The following is a 21632-nucleotide window of genomic DNA, read 5'->3' on the forward strand; positions in this document are numbered from 1 at the left end:
TCTTAACCTGAAACTGCTCTTAACCTGAAGCACCACTTTAGCTAATGGGGCCTCCTGCTGCCACCACACAATTTTTCTTCTTATCCTGAAGCAAAGTTCTTAACCTGAGGTACTATCTCTGGGTTAGCGAAGTCTGTAACCTGAAGCGTATGTAACCTGAAGCGTATGTAACCCGAGGTACCACTGTATCTTCTCACCATTTGGATGTTTTTGTCGATTTAAGATGCATAAGTTGAAGACCATCTTAATTATTTGAAAATAAAAACGCATATTAAAGATACATAAATGAAGCACGCTTTTAAATCAAGAGGTTCCAGCAACATAACAACAGCCCCAAACCCCATCTAACCCGTCAAAGCGCAACATTTCCTCCAAAGAATCCGGAGAAACGTAGCTAACTCACCACAGAGCTATAATCCCCACTCCCTTTAAACAACAGTTCCCCAGGGCAGTGGAGTAGCGTGGGTTGTCAGCACCCGGGCAAGGCAAGTAATTTGCGCCCCCTAACCCGTGGGTTTGCGCCCCTAACCTATGGATTTGCGCCCCCTAACCCTAACCCCCCCAGATGTTGCGCCCGGTGCGGCCGGCCCCCCCTGCACCCCCCACGCTACGCCACTGCCCCAGGATTCTTTGGGAGAAACAATGTGTTTTCTATAGATTTCAAGTACACGCAGCCCGGCAGGGTTCTCACGGTGGCCAAGCTAGATGCCCTTGGCAAGCGCGCAAAGCAGCCCCTGACCTCAGCAGCTCTCTCCCCATACCTCCGGCCGCGCAGGTAGGGCACACCGCCCCCCCCCCCGCCCGCCCGCACCTGCGCAAAGTCCCGCTCGCATACTTTCTAGAGCTCCCCTGAGCTCGCCAAAGATTCCCGCGCGGAGTCGGAGCGCGGCCCCCGTTGCGCCAGCGAGCTCGCCTCCAACCAGCGTCCCTTCGCCAGAAAGAGGCGGGCGGGCAGCGCCGAGAAGACCCCGCCTCCCGCCAAAAAAAATCAGGGCTGAGGGAAGCGCGTGGGCGGACTTGAGGGGGGCGGAGGGCGCCGATAGAGCTGGAAGTTGTGGCTGGCGGGAAGCGAAGGAAGGGGAAACGGCATCAAAATCCCTTACCTCTCAGCGAGCTCGAGCGCGGAGGGAAGCCGGGACTCTCCGAAGCAGCAGCAGGTGAGCGAGAAGGGGCGCGCGTCCCCTCCGAGCGGCCGCTCCGTCCGGGCGCTGTGGGCGAGAGCCCTGGAGGCGCGGTTCCCGCGGAGCTGCGCCGCAGAGCGGGTGGGACACGACTGCCCCCCGGGCGGGACGCGCCGCGCCACAGTTCCTCCTCGACCGTCGGCTTGGTTTCTTTCGAGTGAGGGCTGAGACGTGGGAAGCCTTCGCGAGTCTCCCTTCAAGGGGGTCCCGGGTGGGAAAGGCTGCTGGCGTTTCCTCGCGTGCCGATTGCGAATCCCGCAAGGAAGGTTAACGCTTCCGTTGGCGCGTCGCGCAGACGGGAGGTGCCAATAAAATATGAGGCGGGGGGGGGGGCGCACAGGTAAGACCCGCTCCACATAACTGATTACAAGACGGGGCATACCATATGAGTGGCAATGCGCATCGACGGGGAGGGGGGAGCCTATATACATATATGGGGGTATATATATATGGGGGGGGGGTAAGACCCCTTAAGTCCCTATGGTGCAGACATGGAGTGGGGAAGCAGCTGGGGCAGCAACTCTTTATATAAATAATTTTTTTATTTATATACATTACAGCAATTATTTTGCCAAGTTTTAACATTTTCAATTTTCTACTCCCTTCCCCCACTTTTTGCAGTTCCTTACATTTATTTTTGTCCTTTCCTGCATACTCCAAATTACCGGTACCTAAACTTATTCTTTTATTTGTCTGTTCTGATATATATCATATATGTTTTTAAAGCTGCAGGTTTTTACAGTCATCCTGCCAATGTCTTTTGTTTACAGTTTACAGTTTACAGTTTGTAAATACTCAATAAACCACTTCCGTTCCTTTCTAAAAAGTTTGTTTTGTTTTCTTATTATTCCGGTAAGTTTTGCGATTTCTTCATACTCCATTGGTTTCTGCATTGAATCTTCTTTCTTCGGGACCTCTTCATCCTTTCACTTTTGGGCAAATAACATTCTTGCAGCTGTAGTTGCATACATAAATAAGTTTCTATACTGTTTGGGAGGTTCTAATCGTATACTTCCCAAGAGAAGAACTTCTGGTTTTTTTTTACAAATGTTAAACATCTTTTTCAATTCATTCTATATCATTTCCCAGTAAGCTTTAACCTTATTACAAGACCACCACATGTGAAAAAGGTGCCTTCTTTTTCTTTACATTTCCAACACTTGTTTGACTTTGATTTATACATTTTTGCCAATCTACTGGGTGTTAAATACCATCTATATTGAATTTTCATATAATTTTCTCTTAAACTATAACATGCTGTAAATTTTATATCCGTATTTCATAATCATTCCCATGTTCCCATTTTCTATATTATGACCAACATATATTGCCCAGTGTATCATTGATGATTTCATTTGTTCATCCTTGTCTCCCATTCCAATAACATCTTATACATTTTAGACATCATTGTAACATTACAGTTTAACAGGTCTCTAATTGTGGTAGTTGTTCACCAAACCCCGCTTCATATCCTTTTAAAATATTTCATTCAAATGATGATATTGTAGCCATGTTGTTAACATTCCTGGTAGTTCCTTAAACACCTTTAATTTAAATTCTCTACCCTGCTCTCTTAATAAATTTCTATAAGTCACCCAACTTTCCGTCATATTTTTCTTTTTCACCACCATGGCTTCCAAAGGTGAAAACCAAAGTGGTGTTTTAGTTTCCAATACATTTTTATATTTGTCCCATATTCCCTACATGTCCCCCCTAATTATATGGTTTGTAAAACCTTTATGTACTTTCACCTTTTCATACCACAAATAAGCATGCCAACCAAAGATATTATCATGACCTTCCAAATCTAAAATATGTGAATTCTTCAATAGCGACCATTCCTTTAACCAAAGCAGACAAGATGCTTCATAATATAGTCTCATATCCGGCAGGGAGAAACCTCCTATCTTTTGTGTCTATCAGTATTTTATATTTTATTCTCAATTTTTCCCCTTGCCAGATATATTCAGAAATATATTTTTGCCATTTGTTGAAGCAATCTGTCTTGCTGATCACTGGTAGTGACTGAAACAAAAATAATGTTCTTGGTAATACATTCATCTTTATGGTCAACACTCTGCCCAGCAACGAAAGTTTCATTCTACCCCATATTTGCAAATTTCTTTTAATGTCCTCCCAGGTTTTCAAATAGTTATCTTTATATAGATTTATATTCTTCGCTGTTAACCATACACCTAAATACTTAACCTTCTTGTTGGTCTTTAGACCTGATACATTTTGTAATGTATTTTTACTACCATCGTTCATGGTTGTTGTTTTTTACCAGGAGCTTGGTTTTATCTTTGTTGATGTTAAGACCTGCTCTTTCTCCAATTTTTAAAAAATCTCTTCTGATACTTTTGGAATTGACGCTGTTGGTTCTTCTACACAGATAGCAGCAACTCAGGATGCAGAGAGGGCGTGTGTGTTTGTGTGTGTGTGTTCACGCCAGTGGCGTAGCATGGGGGGTGCAGGGGGGGCCGGCCGCACCGGGCGCAACATCTGGGGGTTAGGGTTAGGGGGCGCAAATCCACGGGTTAGGGGGCGCAAATTACTTGCCTTGCCCCGGGTGCTGACAACCCACGCTACGCCACTGGTTCACACAAAAGGCATTCATACTCTGGAGCTGCTGATGAGAGCTCAAGTCCCTTGAAATGCTTCAGACCATCCTGCTGGTCTTGGGGAGTATTGGGCGAGACAGTCTCTCTGAAGCGAATGCTCGAAGCAAAGAAGGAAGGGAGGGGAGGGGGAAGCGACAGGGATACTTCCCTCATAATTACAAATGAACCCGTTAGGTATCCAGTCCACTCACTAGCACTGCTTAGGGTTGCAAAGTTTATTTCTGCGAGCATGAGCTTCCGGATTGCTTCTGTTCTCAGGTGGGCTCGAACCCCAGCCGGCAAATGCAGGCTCCACCATTCTAGTTGATTCTTGGTTTCCTTCTGCAACGAAGTCATTCTTTGTTGCCTTGTCGTGTGACAAACATGCTGCCCACCCCCCACCCCCGAAAATTCAGACTTGGTGCTGTAAGGAAAGTGAGAGGGAAATGCAGCTGAAAATACAGGATTGCGCTTGGCTTTGGCGCCAGGTGATCTGACCTCCCCGCAAATGAATCAAGATGAATGCTCAAAATGAAGAGGTTCTCTGGAGGCACTGGACCTGTTGGTACCTGATGCTAATAGTTTGATTTTAGTTCACATGAGTGTAGAGTAACTGTGCATTCTGAAAGCAGAATGTGAGTGAGGTCTAAGAGGTGGGGGAAAGCCTTTTTTTTGGGGGGGGAGAGACTTCTTTTTAAAGGTTTTTTTTTAAAATAAAAAAGTGGATACTGGATTAAAACTCTGGGGTGTGGGGACTTTTTCCTGTTTCTCATCAGTTTAATAACCAGGAACCCACAAAAAATGCAATTTCTAAGCAGAAACAACTTTGGGAACTGGCAATTTTGAACAAAGAAGTGGCATGCGGGCAAGGAGAAGAATTTAGCCTGCAACCGTGACTTCACCTACCTGGGAATAATCCTGTTGAATTCTGTATAATTTATTTCTGAGTGGGAATGGTTAGGATGTTTCTCCCACCCCAAAGCTGCTGTTTGCAGAAATGAGTGGCTATCAGGGATTTGTTAAACACAATCGCGTAGTTAGGTCTTTAGCTCGCTTGGGAATCTCAAGGAACAGATTTGCTATAAATTCAGACTTGCTCCATTTATATGAACATGCGTGTAAGGAGCTTAAGGCTAAACATTTCTTTTAAGAAAGACAATTAACTTGGAGAAGAGCCCCCGATATAAACAAAAATGTTATGCCAGAGGTTACCCTAAATTATAAATATTTTTTCTTCATCGTTTTTTGTTCATTTGAGATTAATTTGCTTACTTCACTTTGTGATTTGCATTCTGTACTGTTCTTAACTTGCCAGATGTTACCCCTTCTTTGACCCGTAATATTTAGATGTTCATATTTAACCTGTTTTCCTGTTGTTAAAGTTTGTAGTATACAGGACATAGCCAGGATTTGGGATCTTATGACACCTAGAAATTCTGTTCAGATCTTGTTAATCATTTCCCTTTTTAAATTGGACAGGTGCAACCAAAACAACCATCCTTCCCAGGCACACTTTCAAAATTGTTACTCTCTTGCAAGGTTTAGCAAACCCCTTTACTAAATTTAGCAAAACCCTTTTTCATGGAAATGTCCAGAGAACCATTTTGAAATTAAAATACTTAACTTGCACCCTGAAATTTTCATTTTAATTCCTGCTGGATAACTCAGTATAAATAAATATGTTTAACTGAAATCGGATAGAATATGATTGATAGGTGAAATTTGCTGAAATGTGTGTGTGGAGTTAGCATATCTTGATTCCAAAGGCTTTGCCCACACTGAAGCTTGACAGATTTTAAGCTGCTTGTGTCTCTCTCTATTGCTTTTGTGGCATCCACACAATGTCCTTATCCAAGTGGTAGGCTACACTTTCTCCCTGATAAATTTGGGGTTTCTTGAGCTACAGATAATCCAATAAGAGAAGAAAATCCAACATAAAATGTCATGTTACCACCTGACTATGGATGCAGTGGAACACATTGTATCGCTGGGTCATTTATTTTTTTACATTGTATCGCTGGGTTCCTTCTATCAACCTGCCTCCCCTTCTATTTTGTTTCCATCAACCTACAGGAAGAATATGCAGCCTGCTGTTTTCCACTGGTTATTGCTGAAGGCAAGTTCTGGTGTTTTTATTTTTAAAACAGCTCTCTTGCATGAAACAGCTGTAATAAAAATAAAATAAAACTTGTCATTGGAGGTATAGGAGGCAGAAATTGAAAAGGGGGAAGAAGAAGGAAGTGGCAGCCTTTCATGTGAATGGCTCCAAATTCTTACCTAGCTAGGAGTGGTGCACATTTTTTTTAAAATACTGCTATTTTGTGCAGTAAAATAAAAATAAGATGTGCACACATACCCACAATGGACGTAAGGTTCCTGGCTTGGAGTGTCACACATGCACATTTTTTTTTTTTTTTACTGCAAACCAGGTATATTAAAAAACCTTGGATTTCAGAAATGTATCTTTTATAAAACAAAACCCACAAATACCTTCATGCATGTCCGCATGAAGTTTTGGGTTTGGGGAATTTATGGTGGATGGGGACCTCCTAATTGAGGAGAGGAGACAACAACAGACAGAGAGACCTATTTATGCAATAAGACTCTAGTGTAGACACAGGTCGTAGGTCAGGCTTCCTCCAACTCGGCCCTCCAGATGTTTTGAGACTACAGTTCCCATCATCCCTCACCATTGGTCCTGCTAGCTAGGGATCATGGGAGTTGTAGGCCAAAAAACATCTGGAGGGCCGAGTTGGAGGAAGCCTGTCATAGGTAATGGCTTTTTCTAGTATTGTTCCAGATGCAACACTACTTAAGATGCAGATGTTACATATTTCATTGATGACACACCATTTAATTTTAGTAGTGTGCTTAGTATTCATTACATAGAAGCAGAGCCCCTCCTTTCTTAAATGACCAGAAGACATTATTTTTAAAAGAAACGTTCAGTTTTAGTTTTGCAGAATTCTATACTAGCCCATTTTGATTGTGGAAAGCTTGCATTGTTTGTCAGGTTAGAGGAGAGGCAGAGAACCATACGGTGTAAGCCAGCTAAGGGTTTCACATACTACTGTGCAGCAACCATGAATGCTCTGTGCACCCCACTGTTGTGTTGGTGTTTCCTAATTGACGGGGGTGGGGGAGAAATCATGGCATTTCCTAAATGTAGATAGCAGCTATGCACTACTAAATACACTGCAAAGCACTAGGAAAATAGTAACACCATCTGAGCAAACCTCAGAAAGTGCAGTTTGTATAAGAGTGCTCTCCTAAGCCTAAGCTTCCTTCAGCACAACCTGCATTAATGCTCCATTTTCATTTTATTGTAATATGTTGCGTACATGAAATGAAAAATGTGCTATTAAAGAGGAACAGGAGGCAAAACCTTGCCTTAGAAGCACTCATTTATAAAATGTCAAACATTTTACTCCATTCTCATCAGTAATCTGTTCTTAAGTAGTACAAAAACTGAGAGCTGAGAGTTCAGAAACTCTCAGTGTTATTTAAGAACAAGATGATTTATTTAGAACAAGAGTGGGAGTTGTTAATTATATATTTTTGATGTTATTGTTTTACAAATTGCTTTTGTTTCCACTCTTTGTGTTGACTACTAAGCAGTTACAATTTAATCAAAGAACTTAAGGGATTGGACTTGAAGCAAGTTTGTTCCACTTCAGTCTCATTGATACTTGTGGGATTTGAAAAGCTAGCTGTGACGAACTTTTCCTATTGATCGCAATGGAAACTAAGTGTTACTAACTCACTCCAGCCCTGACCTAGCTGCCAGCCTGCCCTGCTCCTGCATTGTCCGGGTAATTGGCAAGAAGGCCAGCGTTTGAAAAGTGGTACTGCCCCGCAGGTTGGCCATTCATGAGTTGGAGTCTAATGACATGTGGAGAGCCATAGCTTCCCCATTTGTATTTAGAGGCATAGCAAAAACTCATTGTAGTACAGTCGTACCTTGGATCCTGAACGCCTTGGTACTCGGACGTTTTGGGTCCCGAATGCCGCAAACCTGGAAGTGATTGTTCCGGTTTGCGAACATTCTTTTGGAACCCAAACATCCGACAGGGCTTCTGCGGCTTCTGATTGGCTGCAGGAAGAAGCCATCATTTGGTTTTCAAACGTTTTGGAAGTTGAACGGAATTCTGGAACGGACTGTTCGACTTCCAAGGCACGACTGTACTGTGTTTGTGTTTGACTATGCCCAAGGGACCCAGGTGGTGCTGTGGGTTAAACCACAGAGCCTAGGACTTGCTGATCAGAAGGGTGGCGGTTCGAATCCCACAACGGGGTGAGCTCCCGTTGCTCTGTCCCAGATCCTGCCAACCTAGCAGTTCGAAAGCACATCAGAGTGCAAGTAGATAAATAGGTACCGCTCCGGTGGGAAGGTAAACAGCGTTTCCGTGTGCTGCTCTGGTTCACCAGAAGCGGCTTAGTCATGCTGGCCACATGACCCGGAAGCTGTACGCCAGCTCCCTCGGTCAATAAAGCAAAATGAGCGCCGCAACCCCAGAGTCAGAAATGATTGGACCTAATGGTCAGGGGTTCCTTTACCTTTACCTTTACCGGCAGTGCACTTCAACCTGGCTTTTGACACCTGAGGTGTGTGTTTCCAGGACCCACCTTATTTTTATGATTGTTGCTTTAAATTGTTTTTAATATTGTGTTTTAATGCTGTCCCCCACCCTGGGAATCTTAGGGCAAAGAGCGAGGAATTAACAAACAAACAAACAAACAAACGAATAATGACTCTGCTGGTGACTTGAATTAGCAGAGCACATTCGTACTGTCAACGCAACTTTGCGCTCATTGCTCAGAATTGGTTACTTCACCTTTCTTCCAGATACAGAACTATGTTTGTTTTCACAGGCGTAGGAAATTCATCCAATAAAATACATAGGACTTAATGGTCAGGGGTCCCTTTACCTTTACCTTATGCCCTAATAAACCACTGCTGTAGAATCCTAGTAACCCTCAAACTAACATCCAGGAAAAGGGGTGAAAGAGTAATAACATGGGGAAATTATGTAAAATATGTAATGACAGTACATTATGCAATGTCTTTCTTTAAAATTATTGCCTTGATTGCTACGCTTACATGTTTTCCTCTCTTTGTATACAGGATGCCAGAAGTAGCATGAGAAAAGCTTCATAGTAGAGCGTTATGAAAATATATTATGGAGCTGGGATGAAGAAAAGGCATAACCACAACTCTGCAGTTCTGAAAAAAGTATTATCTTTGGGCTATCGTGGACACGTTGAAATGATTCATATCTTCTATTCTGCACAGATAATAGGTTGGGGCAGAGAGGAACAGTGTAGTGTGTTTCTGAGTGAGCAATGCAACGTCTACATTAATCGTTAGTATGTCACGATTGACAGAGTAAATAAAGCCCCCAAACTTGGTAATGGAAAGATGGCGGCCTTCAAAAGCTGGTAGATCTGGAAATAAGGTTCTTCAATATTATCTCACTTACTATGATGTCAGAAATTAATGCCAACTTGACAGTCAACCTCAGCACGTCTACAGATGAGCCAAGAACTGGCCTCTCTAGAACAGGTCACACCATTGTGGCAGTTTTCCTTGGGTTCATATTGCTTTTCGGCTTCTTGAATAACTTGATCGTCCTCATTCTCTTCTGCAAGTTCAAAACCCTGCGCAACCCTGTGAACATGCTGCTGCTGAACATCAGTGCCAGCGATATGTTGGTGTGCATCTCGGGTACCACATTCAGTTTCGTATCCAACATCTATGGCAAGTGGATTGGAGGGGAGCATGGCTGCCGATGGTACGGCTTTGTCAATTCCTGTTTCGGTAAGAGTTTGGAAGCTTACGTTTCACTGCTTTGGTAACCCATTCATACCTGTCGACGTTTCCCTTTTTAAAAGGGAAGTTCCCTTATTCTGAATAGGATTCCTCGCAAGGAAAGGGAAAAGTTGGCAGCTATGAACCCATTTCTACAAGAAGATGATTCGTAAATAAATCCTGGGTGGTATTCAACCAAGTATTACTCAGAACAGACCCATTGAAATGAATGGACCCAATTCAGTCATGTTCATTCATTTCAATAGATTTAACTGTGAGTAAAACTTAGATGAATACAAACCATTATTCTCTCCTAGGCTGGTTAGATGTTTGTAGCTCAATCCACATTTTTATTCCAAGCTCTGAATCACACATCTTTATTGGGCATAATTGTCCTGAGCATAATCTTAGGGCTGAATTATGTGTCCCATAGCACAGGTGGGCTGGGGAAAGATTATTCCCATTCTGGGGTTTCAGATAGTTTTGCTTTTTTTGGTGCTGCTGGGGTTGCAAGGAAGGTTTCATGGACACGTGAAGATATAAGCACTTTCATTCTGCTTAGTGCTTGCCATTGGCAAATAAATAAACACACACACAATTTTGTTTCATCCTGAAATATGTCGGCTTGGTGACTGTTGAACCAATGAAGCAGGTGTCTGGTTGCCAACTAGCCAATGGCAGGATGGTTTTTCTCTCGCTGATTATCACACACTTATTGAATCCCTGTGATGGGGTGAGCTCCCATTGCTCGGTCCCTGCTCCTGCCAACCTAGCAGTTTGAAAGCACGTCAAAGTGCAAGTAGATAAATAGGTACCACTCTGGCAGGAAGGTAAACAGTGTTTCCGTGCGCTGCTCTGGTTTGCCAGAAGCGGCTTTGTCATGCTGCCCACATGACCTGGAAGCTGTATGCCGGCTCCCTCGGCCAATAAAGTGAGATGAGCGCCGCAACCCCAGAGTCGGCTACGACTGGACCTAGTAGTCAGGGGTCCTTTTACCTTTACCTTTTATCATGTGGTGGAGCAATGGTTTCTCCACAGCTTTAGCAGCCACATAAGGAAGATCCACACTTTGAAAGAATATGACTGTGTGGTAGTAATAAGACTGCATGGGCTACAAGAGTGCATTGGCTACCCCCAACATCTGCACACGATGCACATAGATTTTTGCTACACACATGCAGATATTCTGTGAAAGGGCTCTGTCTGCATACTGATACATGTTTGTAAGACAGGGCCAGGATCACCCTCCCATGGAGGACCTTTGTGTGCATATATCAGTAGACACATGGAGTCCATCAGTAGTGGGGGACTGGCAGTTTTGCATGTTGGCGCACACAGGATGGTCTACCCTGCATGGTCCCATAGCCCCCTCATGCGTTATTCCAACAACAATCTCCCCAACAGCAACAGCTTTATTGCTAAGATCAATCTATAATAGCAGCATAACTGACTGCCTTTGTACAGGTACAGCAACAGCTATGGTTAGAACAGCAAGATAATAGATCCTTATTATAGTCTTCCTCCCCTGCTGTTCAGGAAGTGGCAAGGAGCCTATTCAGAAGAAATTATGGGTTCCCCTCTGGCTTGTGAACTGATTTTGTCCTGCTAGTCACGGCTGCTTCCATAATCTTCCATTAAGGTAACCGTCCTTCTCACACCAAAAGGGAAGACCTCTATGGAGACAGACGCTTGCTTCATTGGTTAGGAGGCAGGTTTCCCGGTCAACCTTCTGGCCCAATGCCCTTGCACAATAAAGCCGTTAATAAAACACAAAAGTTTCACCTCATCTGACTTTGGTTGGAAGCAGAATCCACCGGGTCAGAGATGTCCTGTAAAATGTGTGAGCAGGGTGATTAAGTTCTTTTACAGAAGTCACTTCAGAGTATGTATGGCGTTCCCACCCGCTTTGCACATATAACTCATGAATGAACAAAGAAAATGAAGAATGTTGAATTGCCTCTCTTCCATTCTTGGTATCGCTCCTCTTACAACAATGGTTGTAAGGCTGGTGGCCCCCTCAGATGTTGCTGCGCCCTAGCTCCCACTAGCCCTTGTCAGCATGGCTAATGGCCAGGGATGATCAGGACTGCAATCCAGCTACACCGGGAAGGCCATCCTGTCTGAATGTGTAGGCTAAAGTCGACCTCTGGGAGCACATGCCCATTAGACTTTCTTTAATCCACTGCCATCAAACAATAACCTCTTGCAATTTGGTCTGTACTGATTTGTACTTGCTATCTAGAAATGTAGGCATTTTATGCCTGGCTCCTCATTTCTGCCCACTTCCACTGATGCTAGGAAAGACACTCAACACACCTGTCTTTGTAGATCAAAGCATGACACACTTGTCAATTCAGCTTCAAGAGGAAGAATGTAATTTGAGAAAATTCTCAGCCACGTAATTCCAAATTACCTGGCATTCTTCTGCCGGGTATTCTTCATCTTGAACAAACTATATCATACCTGTCAGATGAATGAAAGTGTGGTTCATACTGAATGTTATAGGGTGTTTGTTTTCTTTGTGGGCATAGAAGAGAAAGATCTGTGAAAGAAGCAGTTGCTACTAGTGAGGTTTAACTCCTCCCCTGCCACCTTGAGCTGTGATATGATGCCCATTTACCTAGGAGGATCAAACCCCATTGAAATGAATGAGGCTTACTTTTCAGCAAACAGAAATAGGACTGTTGTTGCATAGTATATAGATAGGTTCTATTCCTATGGCTCCCATACTTGCCCTCTCTCTGCATGCTGTTTTTAACATTCCTGTCGCATAAGTACAGGGGTGAAGGACAGTGGCATAGTTATATATGTCATGTGATTTGCATGCAGAAGTGTTCAGGTACATTCTACAGTCTCGGACATCTCTAGGTAGGGTTAGGAAACACTCCTGCCTGAAACCCCACATTGCTGCTTTTACATGTGCAAATGACAGAGGCTTATCAGTGGGTCCACACCTCTTAACTACCCCCAGCACACGCTTGGGTCTGGCTATTTCCCAGTTCTAATAAAGCCCAAGCATTTAGCACTCACAGATCTATAACAGTATCTTCACTTGGAAGCAAAGTTCCTTGGCTTTCAGTGGGGCTTTTCTCTCTCTTAGTAAAGGTGCTTGGGATTGCGACCCAAGTCGTAAAGCTGCATGGGGATTCATACCAGCTGCTTTGTATGTCACTCCCACCTACCACTTACGTAACAAAACAAAACAAAACAAAAAAACCCCAAATGAATGTGAGTCCTTTTTCCTGTCCTCCTGTTAGGTTGCTTGATCACGCTCTCCTGCTTTCTGTGTGGCCTACAAGCAGTACTTTTTCTTTGGTGTAAAAGAAAAGAAAAGGAGATGTCAGTATTCTTATACAGTAGTACCTCGGAAGTCAAACGGAATCTGTTCCGGAAGTCCGTTCGACTTCCAGAACATTTGGGAAGCTGTGCAAGCTGCGTCGGACATTCGGGTTCACTCACTTCCGGGTTTGCGGCATCCGGGAGCCAAAACTTTTGACTCGCAAGGCATTTGGGATCCAAGGTAGGACTGTATTTATATTAAGTGTCCTGCGTTCTAGAACAAAATGGCTGCTATGGACAGCAAAAAAAGGGGGGAAGGTACCGGTACTCTGTACTCAGGACACACAAATCTTATGTAGCCCTAGAAGGTGTGGCTGCCATTCTTTGAGGCTGTGGATGGTCCCTTGATTCAGGGGCGTCATGTTCCACTTTGCTGCTTGAGTTGGGATGGGAAGTGCTGCCTCGCCACTGCACTGCTGCCGCACTGCCTCCACAACTCTGCCCTCACCCCAGCACAGTGGCGGCATTAAGTGGCGACAACAACAGGTTCTGGAGAGATCCACAAAGCCTTGTACTGTATTCATTAATGTCAAAAAGAAATAAGACAATATGGAATTATTGTTTCTCAGCCTTCGATATTGACCTGAATTGTAAAACCGAAATAGTTTCCCCCCCTTGTTATCTATTTATTTATTATCCAGATAACATTGGGAAATGTCACTGTTGGCTGAAATCTATAATTTGTGTCCCTGTGAAATACGTAGTCCTAAGTAGCCTTGAGTCAGCATTTATGATAGCATTTCTGGACTGCTGAACCTTTAAAAAAATTGTATCTTAGTTTTAGTATGTTTGGCCTTATATAAATGAAAAATCCTTAAAATGGTACAGAAGAACACAGCATCCTGTGATAAATAAAAGGGAGCATAACTAGAGAGAAGTTGCTTGGCTTTTTAGAGGGGGTTTTAATAAACGGAAAACGGATCCAAACCTAGGCATTGTTGGGTCTGTGCAGAATAATTGAAAAAAATCTACTTGGATGTTTTCATTTACTGTATATTCTGCAGAATCTCCTTTGGATAAGAAATCTGTTGCAATTAATTTTTGTGAAGCAAATCTCAACTTTTAACAAGTAGCAGACCTTCTGTAGTTATTAAGGCAATTTGTAAGAACATGAAGACCATAATTACCAATTGAATGATTGCAAAACTAATTCTAGATAAATAAGTTTCAAGGGCAAACACACTCTTTAGCTGTAAACCAGGGCTTTGACCTTCAGTTGGATAGTTTTAATTTTAGAGTCTTTGGATCTGGCCTATTTAACCAGACATTGTGATTAATAACACTTTTATAACTGGAGTTGATGAAGAGCCTTGTTCCTATCCCTTTCAGCTCCATATATATGTTCCTTTAAAAAGTAGGTAACCTTGATTTCAGTGGAATCAATCTGCCCTTTTAGTGTGTTGTCACCTTAAAGAGGTAATGAACAAGAGGTAATTCAGAATTTTTTTAAAAAGGACAAAAGGGGAGAGACTAACCAGAAGAAATGAAAAACACAATAAGTGTTTAGAACTGAGGGTATACCTTCATGAGAGACATATACTGGTTTTATAGTCATTTCCCCTTTCTTTCTGTTGGGGTGTGTGTGTATGTATGTGAATTTTGCCTCCTTTATCCTATAAAAATGTTTGTGCTCAAACGTTTAATGGGAAAAGTCAGGAAAGGATTCTGTGACCTTCTAAATATAAGGCACGTCCATGAGTATTACTGTATTTTCCCATGTATAAGACTAGGTTTTTTTAACCAAAAAATTAAGTTTAAAATTGGGGCTCTTCTTATACATGGGTAGTGCTGAGGGTTTTTTTTCTTAATTTGGAGCCCCCCAAAATAGGGGGCATTTTATACATGGGGGCGTCTTATAGAGAGAAAAGTATGGTAAGTTCTGGCCCTCCTGCAAAGCTGTGGTATTCTCTGTAATAGCTGAAATCTTTGGAATGCTCTCTCTACGGAGGCACATGGATGCTAACTCCCCGCCCCCCCAAAAAACAATATGGCACCAGTTAAAAACATTTTTATCCTCCAGGACATAAGGATAACTAATCATATTGGTACTCAGTTTGGGCTTCAGTGTGAATGTTTTGTAATTGTGTTGATATTGTCCATTATTTCACAGACATGTTGGGGGTGGTAGGTAAATGTCACTTGAGGTTATTGATGTCATGGACTCCTGACTGGATAGTAGCTGGTGTCACTGATGACAAATAAGCACTGTACACACAAACAACCCAGTGGCAGTGCAGAAATGACTTCCACGGACAGTCTTAACCTCTGGTGTGAACTGGATATTGCATGTAACACCACTCTGACAAGCCACTGAAATCCCCTTCAAACTCTCTATATAATAAAAATGAAAGAATGTCGTCATGCAACTCCCTTGGGGGGGGGGCTAATCCCCGGATTTCCATGAAGTCAGGGTGAGGCAGGGAAGCAAAAGGGAAGTCAAGTTGCACAACAGCAGTGGCCATGGCATGGGAGCAACAAAGGAGAAACACTGAGAGGGGGGAAAGTGGTTTGATTAAAACGACAGCAGAGGTTTGAGTAAAGTAGAAATGAAGAGACATTAAAGTTTTGTTTTCAAAAGAGTTTTAAGAAGTTTTAACTTTCTCCCCTGCTTTACTCAAACTTCTGCCATCATTTTAAAACGTTTACGTGGACTTATTTTGATCTTTTAAAGGCCTTCAGCTCACAATTAAGCTATTAGCATGCTACCATGTGCATTGTGAGATACATTACTCTTAGTTGAAACCAAAGGTTAGCAATTAGTAGCATTTAAGAAGCTTTCCTTTCCCAGGTAATTTAAATCCCTTGTTGGCAAAGTGACTGTTCTTGTCCTTCTGCTGTCACTTACATGTGTCCAGTTATCAGCGTAACCTAAAAGATCTTTTATGCCTGGCAAGTTTTCTCATTAAAAGGGGGGTGTGGGGGAAGGGGGGAAAACACTTACTTAAGATGGGTGAAGCTGGTGGGAGTTTGCTCAAACATGTTTATACTTCAGTAACTTATTAATGAAATAAAACGTAAAAGCCTTATCCTCCACAGGGAAGTTTTATGGGGAAAGCATAACTTTTTAAAATTTAAAACGATAGCTTCAGATGTAATGCTTGAACTCCCAATATTTAACAAACTAGATTATAAACAATGACAGGGCTTTGTCCTCAAGCATGTTTAGAAACCCTTCAGGCCTCTAGTTTGTTGTCATCTATTATCATATACCCAGGAGGTGGAATGAGTTCAAACGTTTACTTCAGGATTCTAAATTGGAATACTTGGAATGTGTTGCTGATGAATTTGTGCATGGAAAAGGAGCAGAAAATGATTTGCGCTCTTTAGACAATACGCATTTCAAAAAGGAACTTCCTACTCTTTATGCCCAGGTCTAGTCACAGTACTTAACTCTTTTAGGGTTTTGAATCGATAGTCAAATAGTGAATCTTATTCTAATTGCCCCAGCTTGCAACCTTTGCTGTCACCTGCTCATCTTGATCTGCCAAGAAAAAGGACACCATGGCAGTGGCTGGATGACCCGGAATGGAGATTAAGAGGGGTGAGGACCTTATTCCTCAAGCCTTTACAAAGAGTGCACATCATATGTCATCAGGCATTTCCCATCAAAGGAAGATTCTTGCTTTGCAATTGTTGGGTTATAACTCCCGTCTTCCCTGGCCATTGCCTATGTTGACTGGAGCCGATGGGAGTTGGACAACACCCAGAGGGTTACAGTTTCTCCATCCTCATAGAGTCTGCATTTAGTTACTGCACTGAGATGGTGGTAATAATAATAATATTAATAATAATATTAGACTAGCCTCTCTTCTAGGTGTATTGTTGCACCTGGGATTGTCCTGAGGACTGCTGGGATGCAGAAATATTTAGTGGTGGTTCTTCCATTTTTGAAAATATAAAATCCAGCTGTTATCAGGATCTGTCTCCATCACTTGGAAGTAGTCACTATTGAATCGAAGCCACATTCTTTTTTTCTCTGTAAGCACAATCCTCTAAATTTTTTGGCATACCTAGTGAAATACTTTTCCTTTTGATAAGAATTTTTCCCTTTTCTCCCCCACCCCCAGAAGTTAACTAAGTGGATGTGTCTTGGTTGTTTACATTGGTATTTTCCCAAACATCAAAGGGGACAAATCTTATGTAGAGGTGGCAATGCCTTTGTAATTGGGGCATCATTAAACGATTTCCAGGTCAATAAACAACAGCATTTATTGATTTGCAGACAACACCACAATTACGCACTTGTATAATCCATAGCAAACCCTGCTAGTTTCCAAATGCTTCTTGTCTGCCTGTTATAAAAAAAACACTTCTCCCACTCACCCATGTACACATCAGCTGTGTGTAAATGTCAATGTTGCTGTCATTATATATGCATTTCAGTGCAAGCAAACTTTGTTTCAATTTAGTGGATTAAGAATTAGCTTCTGGCAAATTTGTAGCAAACTTTGGCCATTTGGTATGCATAGGTATTGAATGTGTGAAGTGGCTTCCAAAAATGTGCTGGCTCACCCTGTTCTCTAGGTGCCAACACATGCAGTTACACTCATTCTTATGGTGGGAGCCCCATGTCCATATCTTTCAGTCTATCCCTGTGTCCAGGACACAGACAATGCATGAACTTGGCAGCCCACATGATAACATCTGTTGCTGGAACACAGTGGGAACTGTTTGAATTCTCTGCCATGTAAAAATAAAAGGAGCATATACATACATGTCAAAGAAGGGGAAACAGGGCAAAACATGTACCTTAACAGTAGCTTACAGCTTTCTTAATTCAAATATTTGATCCTTCACTGCAATCTGCAGGGGACAGCCTTGCAAATGATAGATCACTTGGAGCTTCTGATTGTGGACAGCACCCTTCACAGCCCGGCTCTCCCTCTCTCAAACTGGAAAAGTTGCAGGTCCCATTGCTACATCTGTTGCTCCTCCCAAGCATCTTGTGTGCCCCATTTTGGCAATTGAACAGCTTTCTGCTACCCCTTTGTTGCATCTGTCCCAGAAACCTCCCATTGCTGATCCCAGTCTTCCATTATAAGATAAAGGGAGGTGAGGCCATCTTGCCAAACACTTTCTGAGTTTATTTGCAGACATTTTTGCTCTATATGCCAAACTTCAGAAGGTTCAGAAGTGTCTAGATGTTAGCCTAAGTCAGAATGTTCTTGGGCCAAGGCTTGGTTTGGATAATAAATAATAATAATAATAATAATAATAATAATAATAATAATAATAATAATAATATATTATTTGTACCCTGCCCATCTGGCTGGGTTTCCCCAGCCACTCTGGGCGGCTTCCAACAAAGACCAAAAATACGCTAAGATTAACCACTATGGCAGTCCCTTTTTCTTTGCAGAAACCCTATCTTACAGATATCGAATCACAGGCTTTGAGAGGAACCCAATGATGACATCTAGACAAGCCCCCCTCCTTTCATGACTCATGATACAATAAGATACAAAGATGATAATGTTTCATATACTTTTCTGCCATTAAGAAAATAGACTTCTAACCTGAAGAATATAGACTAGAACTCAAGCTGTTCCACTCATGTCTGTAGGAGGAAACCATCTGGGTTGGGCGGATTGTATGATTACTTCCCACACTAGCACAAGCCATCCCACAGGAAAGGAAGATATAGGCATAGGATCCACATCTTCTGTAGTCTGTATCCTCCTGAGAATATCAGTCACACTGAAATGGTTGACTCAGGGCCATGGTCATCAGAGGATAGCATAGTCATCTGCTTACTTAGGACTGCATTCTTGCTCCCAAAAGCTCCCTAGCACCACCTCATGATCGCCAGCTGCCCACTTCTGTCATTTTTCTTCCTAACCTCCAGGGGATGAGTGAGCAAATGATGACCATGAAAAGCTGAGTGCAGCTTCCATTGGTTCTTTCTCACTTGCCTGCCAGCACTCTCACTAGCAGACCAGCTGGCAGGGATATTGTCCTGTGTCCTGATGAAAACTTGGGAAATTGCTTTAAAGCAGTCATCATGACTTTACAAAAAATCTATTCAGATACAGTTGTCTTTACCAAAGGGAATGTATTTCCATTGAGAAAGAGGCAGGAGTTTTGAATATTTTCTTTGAATAATTCTGAGATTGCCAAAAGCTTGAAAAGCAGATCTATACTATACCATACTATACTATACTATACTATACTATACTATACTATACTATACTATTTGGTTCCAGCATCTGTATGTCCTTTCGTGACAAGGAAGTAACAATAAAGATCAATGGAGACCAGGAGGTTAAGTTCCCTAATCAGCTTGGGGTGAATTTTGCAAAATTATTCTCAGTGGAGGGAGACATCGCTATCATAAATGTCAAGTTTCAAGTTCAGTCATGCCTTTTTTGTGTGTCTATAGAAGGGAAAACGGAAAATAAAATGTGCTACTTGACCTTGTCTGCCTTGCCAGCTTCTTCCTATTGAGGGGGAATTTTTGGTTTGTTTTTGTTCTTATTATGTATTTTTGTGTTTTCTATATTGTAATTTTATGCTATGAACCGCCCTGAGATCTACGGATGAAAGGCAGTATACAAATTTAACTAATAATAATAATAATAATTCCCCTTGACATTCTCATCATGCAGAAAATGGTACAGTGGTACCTCAGGTTAAGTACTTAATTTGTTCCGGAGATCCGTTCCTAACCTGAAACTGTTCTTAACCTGAAGCACCACTTTGGCTAATGGGGCCTCCTGCTGCTGCCGTGCCGCCGGGGCACGAGTTCTGTTCTCATCCTGAAGCAAAGTTCTTAACCTGAGGTAATATTTCTGGGTTAGCGGAGTCTGTAACCTGAAGCGTATGTAACCCGAGGCACCACTGTATTTCGCTTTCTGCCCTTTAAGTCTTTACATCATATGAAATAACACAAAGTGATTCTCTTAATTATTTTTGTCCCCACTTCTTTCTCGTTTCAGGCATTGTGTCTTTGATCTCGTTGGCCATTCTGTCTTATGAACGTTACAGCACCCTCACCAGTAAACGTGGCTCCGACTACCAAAAAGCTCTGTTAGGAGTTGGGGGCTCCTGGCTCTATTCTCTGGTCTGGACTGTGCCCCCTCTCATTGGCTGGAGCAGCTATGGGCTCGAGCGGGCAGGCACCAGCTGTTCCGTCCGATGGACCTCTGAAACACCAGAGTCAGTGTCGTACATCATCTGCCTCTTCATATTCTGCTTAGTCATCCCTGTAATAGTGATGATATACTGCTACGCCCGCCTCTTTTATGATGTCAAACAGGTAAGTGTGTCACAGGCGTTATATGTTATCTCTGAGGAAGGTTGCGTTTCAGATACGTGCCCTCTAATATACATTCAAAAAATGAATTGAAGGCTTTCAAAGATGGTAGATTTCTCTCATTTCATATTCGAAGGCCCTAATCCTCTGCACACTTACTTGAGAGTAAGTCCCCTATACTTAGTGGCATCTCTGTTTGTTTATTACAGTTCTATCCTATCCTCCTTTGAGAGCAATCGTCTCCTATCTAGGAAGCTTTCAGGGCCATAGCTCCTTTCCCTCAGTAGCAGAGCTGCATGTCTTCATAAACTGTTCTCTCGGAACAGAGAGCAAAAAGATTAAGGTTTGGGGCAAGATGACCCTCGTTGTCCCTTCCAACTCTACAATTCTGTGATTCTACGAAGCTGTTTTACATCAGGTGAGCCTCTTGGTCCACCTACCTCAGTACTGTCTACGTTGACTGACAGTTACTACAGTATCCAAGGTATAGACACAGAATATTCCAAGACTTCCCTGGAGATTCCAGGGATTGTCTCCATCTGCACCCAAAGCAGATCCTTTATCTCCTGCTCCTTCAGAGTAAACATTTTGTTTATTTCTTTAAAATATTTATATGCTGGCCTTGAAGGTAAACTCATGCAGTTTGGTTCTGAGTGCAGATGAAGAAAAGACTTGGCTCCAGGAGAACACCTAGGCTGTTCCTCTGATCAGACAGGGTAACAATAGCATCATCTATGACAGGTAAACTCACCAAGTCCAGACCATCAAACCTTTCCATCGATGAATAGGGGTTATCTGTCTTGGACACTGATGAACTGACTGAAAATGGTTTAGGTTGAATAATGAATTGAACTGGTAATTCCATTGCTCTCCATTAATAAGATGCTTTTACCTAATTTGTAAATAGATGAACCAACTTCAGCATCATTAAGGGTTGTCTGCAGGATTGATTAGCTTTAATGAACCAGGCGCCTTTTGATTGTCCTCATGGATCTGACGAGTTGACAGTATTTGTGATTAATTTGTTATTTAGGATTGCACTGCTAATTACTGCAGTGTCTACTGAGAAGTAAGTCCTTCAGTTCAATGGAACCAAACGGGGTTAGGATTGCAGCCTAATTTATTCTACCTTGATTAATGAGATTTATGATGTTGTTGAACTCCAACTCCCATCAACTCCAGCCAACAAACCCAGTGGGGAGGGATGATGGATGCTGTAGTCATGCAACTTCTGGAGGGGCACCATGGCAGCTACACCTGCATTTTATAATTTCTGCAAAAACATGTACAGCAGTTAAACTTTGCTTGTGCTCTGCTCTTTCCCAGGCTCCACCACATGTTAGGTGTTGGCTGGATATTGTGATGTTGCTTTAGAATTAGAACTTGGAGAACTCTCACGCAAAGGACAAAATTTGGAAGGGTTATGCATGTATTGATTGTCTGGAGAAGTC

The 21632-nt window shown here is 42.5% G+C and overlaps 1 protein-coding gene across 1 annotated transcript in view; it reads left to right on the plus strand.

Annotated features, from left to right (window-relative positions):
- The first annotated feature begins 990 nt into the window (after nt 1-990).
- The window catches only part of LOC310676266 (parapinopsin-like), a 52697-nt gene continuing 32055 nt past the window's right edge, over nt 991-21632 (plus strand). The window contains exons 1-3 of the mRNA XM_083438018.1: nt 991-1157; nt 8907-9599; nt 19865-20184. Of these exons, the coding sequence (XP_083294144.1) occupies nt 9263-9599; nt 19865-20184 (657 nt within the window). The 5' untranslated portion in view covers nt 991-1157; nt 8907-9262. The remainder of the gene's footprint in view (nt 1158-8906; nt 9600-19864; nt 20185-21632) is intronic.

Source organism: Podarcis tiliguerta (assembly GCF_965153285.1).
Source record: "Podarcis tiliguerta genome assembly, chromosome: 4".
Classification (NCBI taxonomy): Eukaryota; Metazoa; Chordata; class Lepidosauria; order Squamata; family Lacertidae; genus Podarcis; species Podarcis tiliguerta.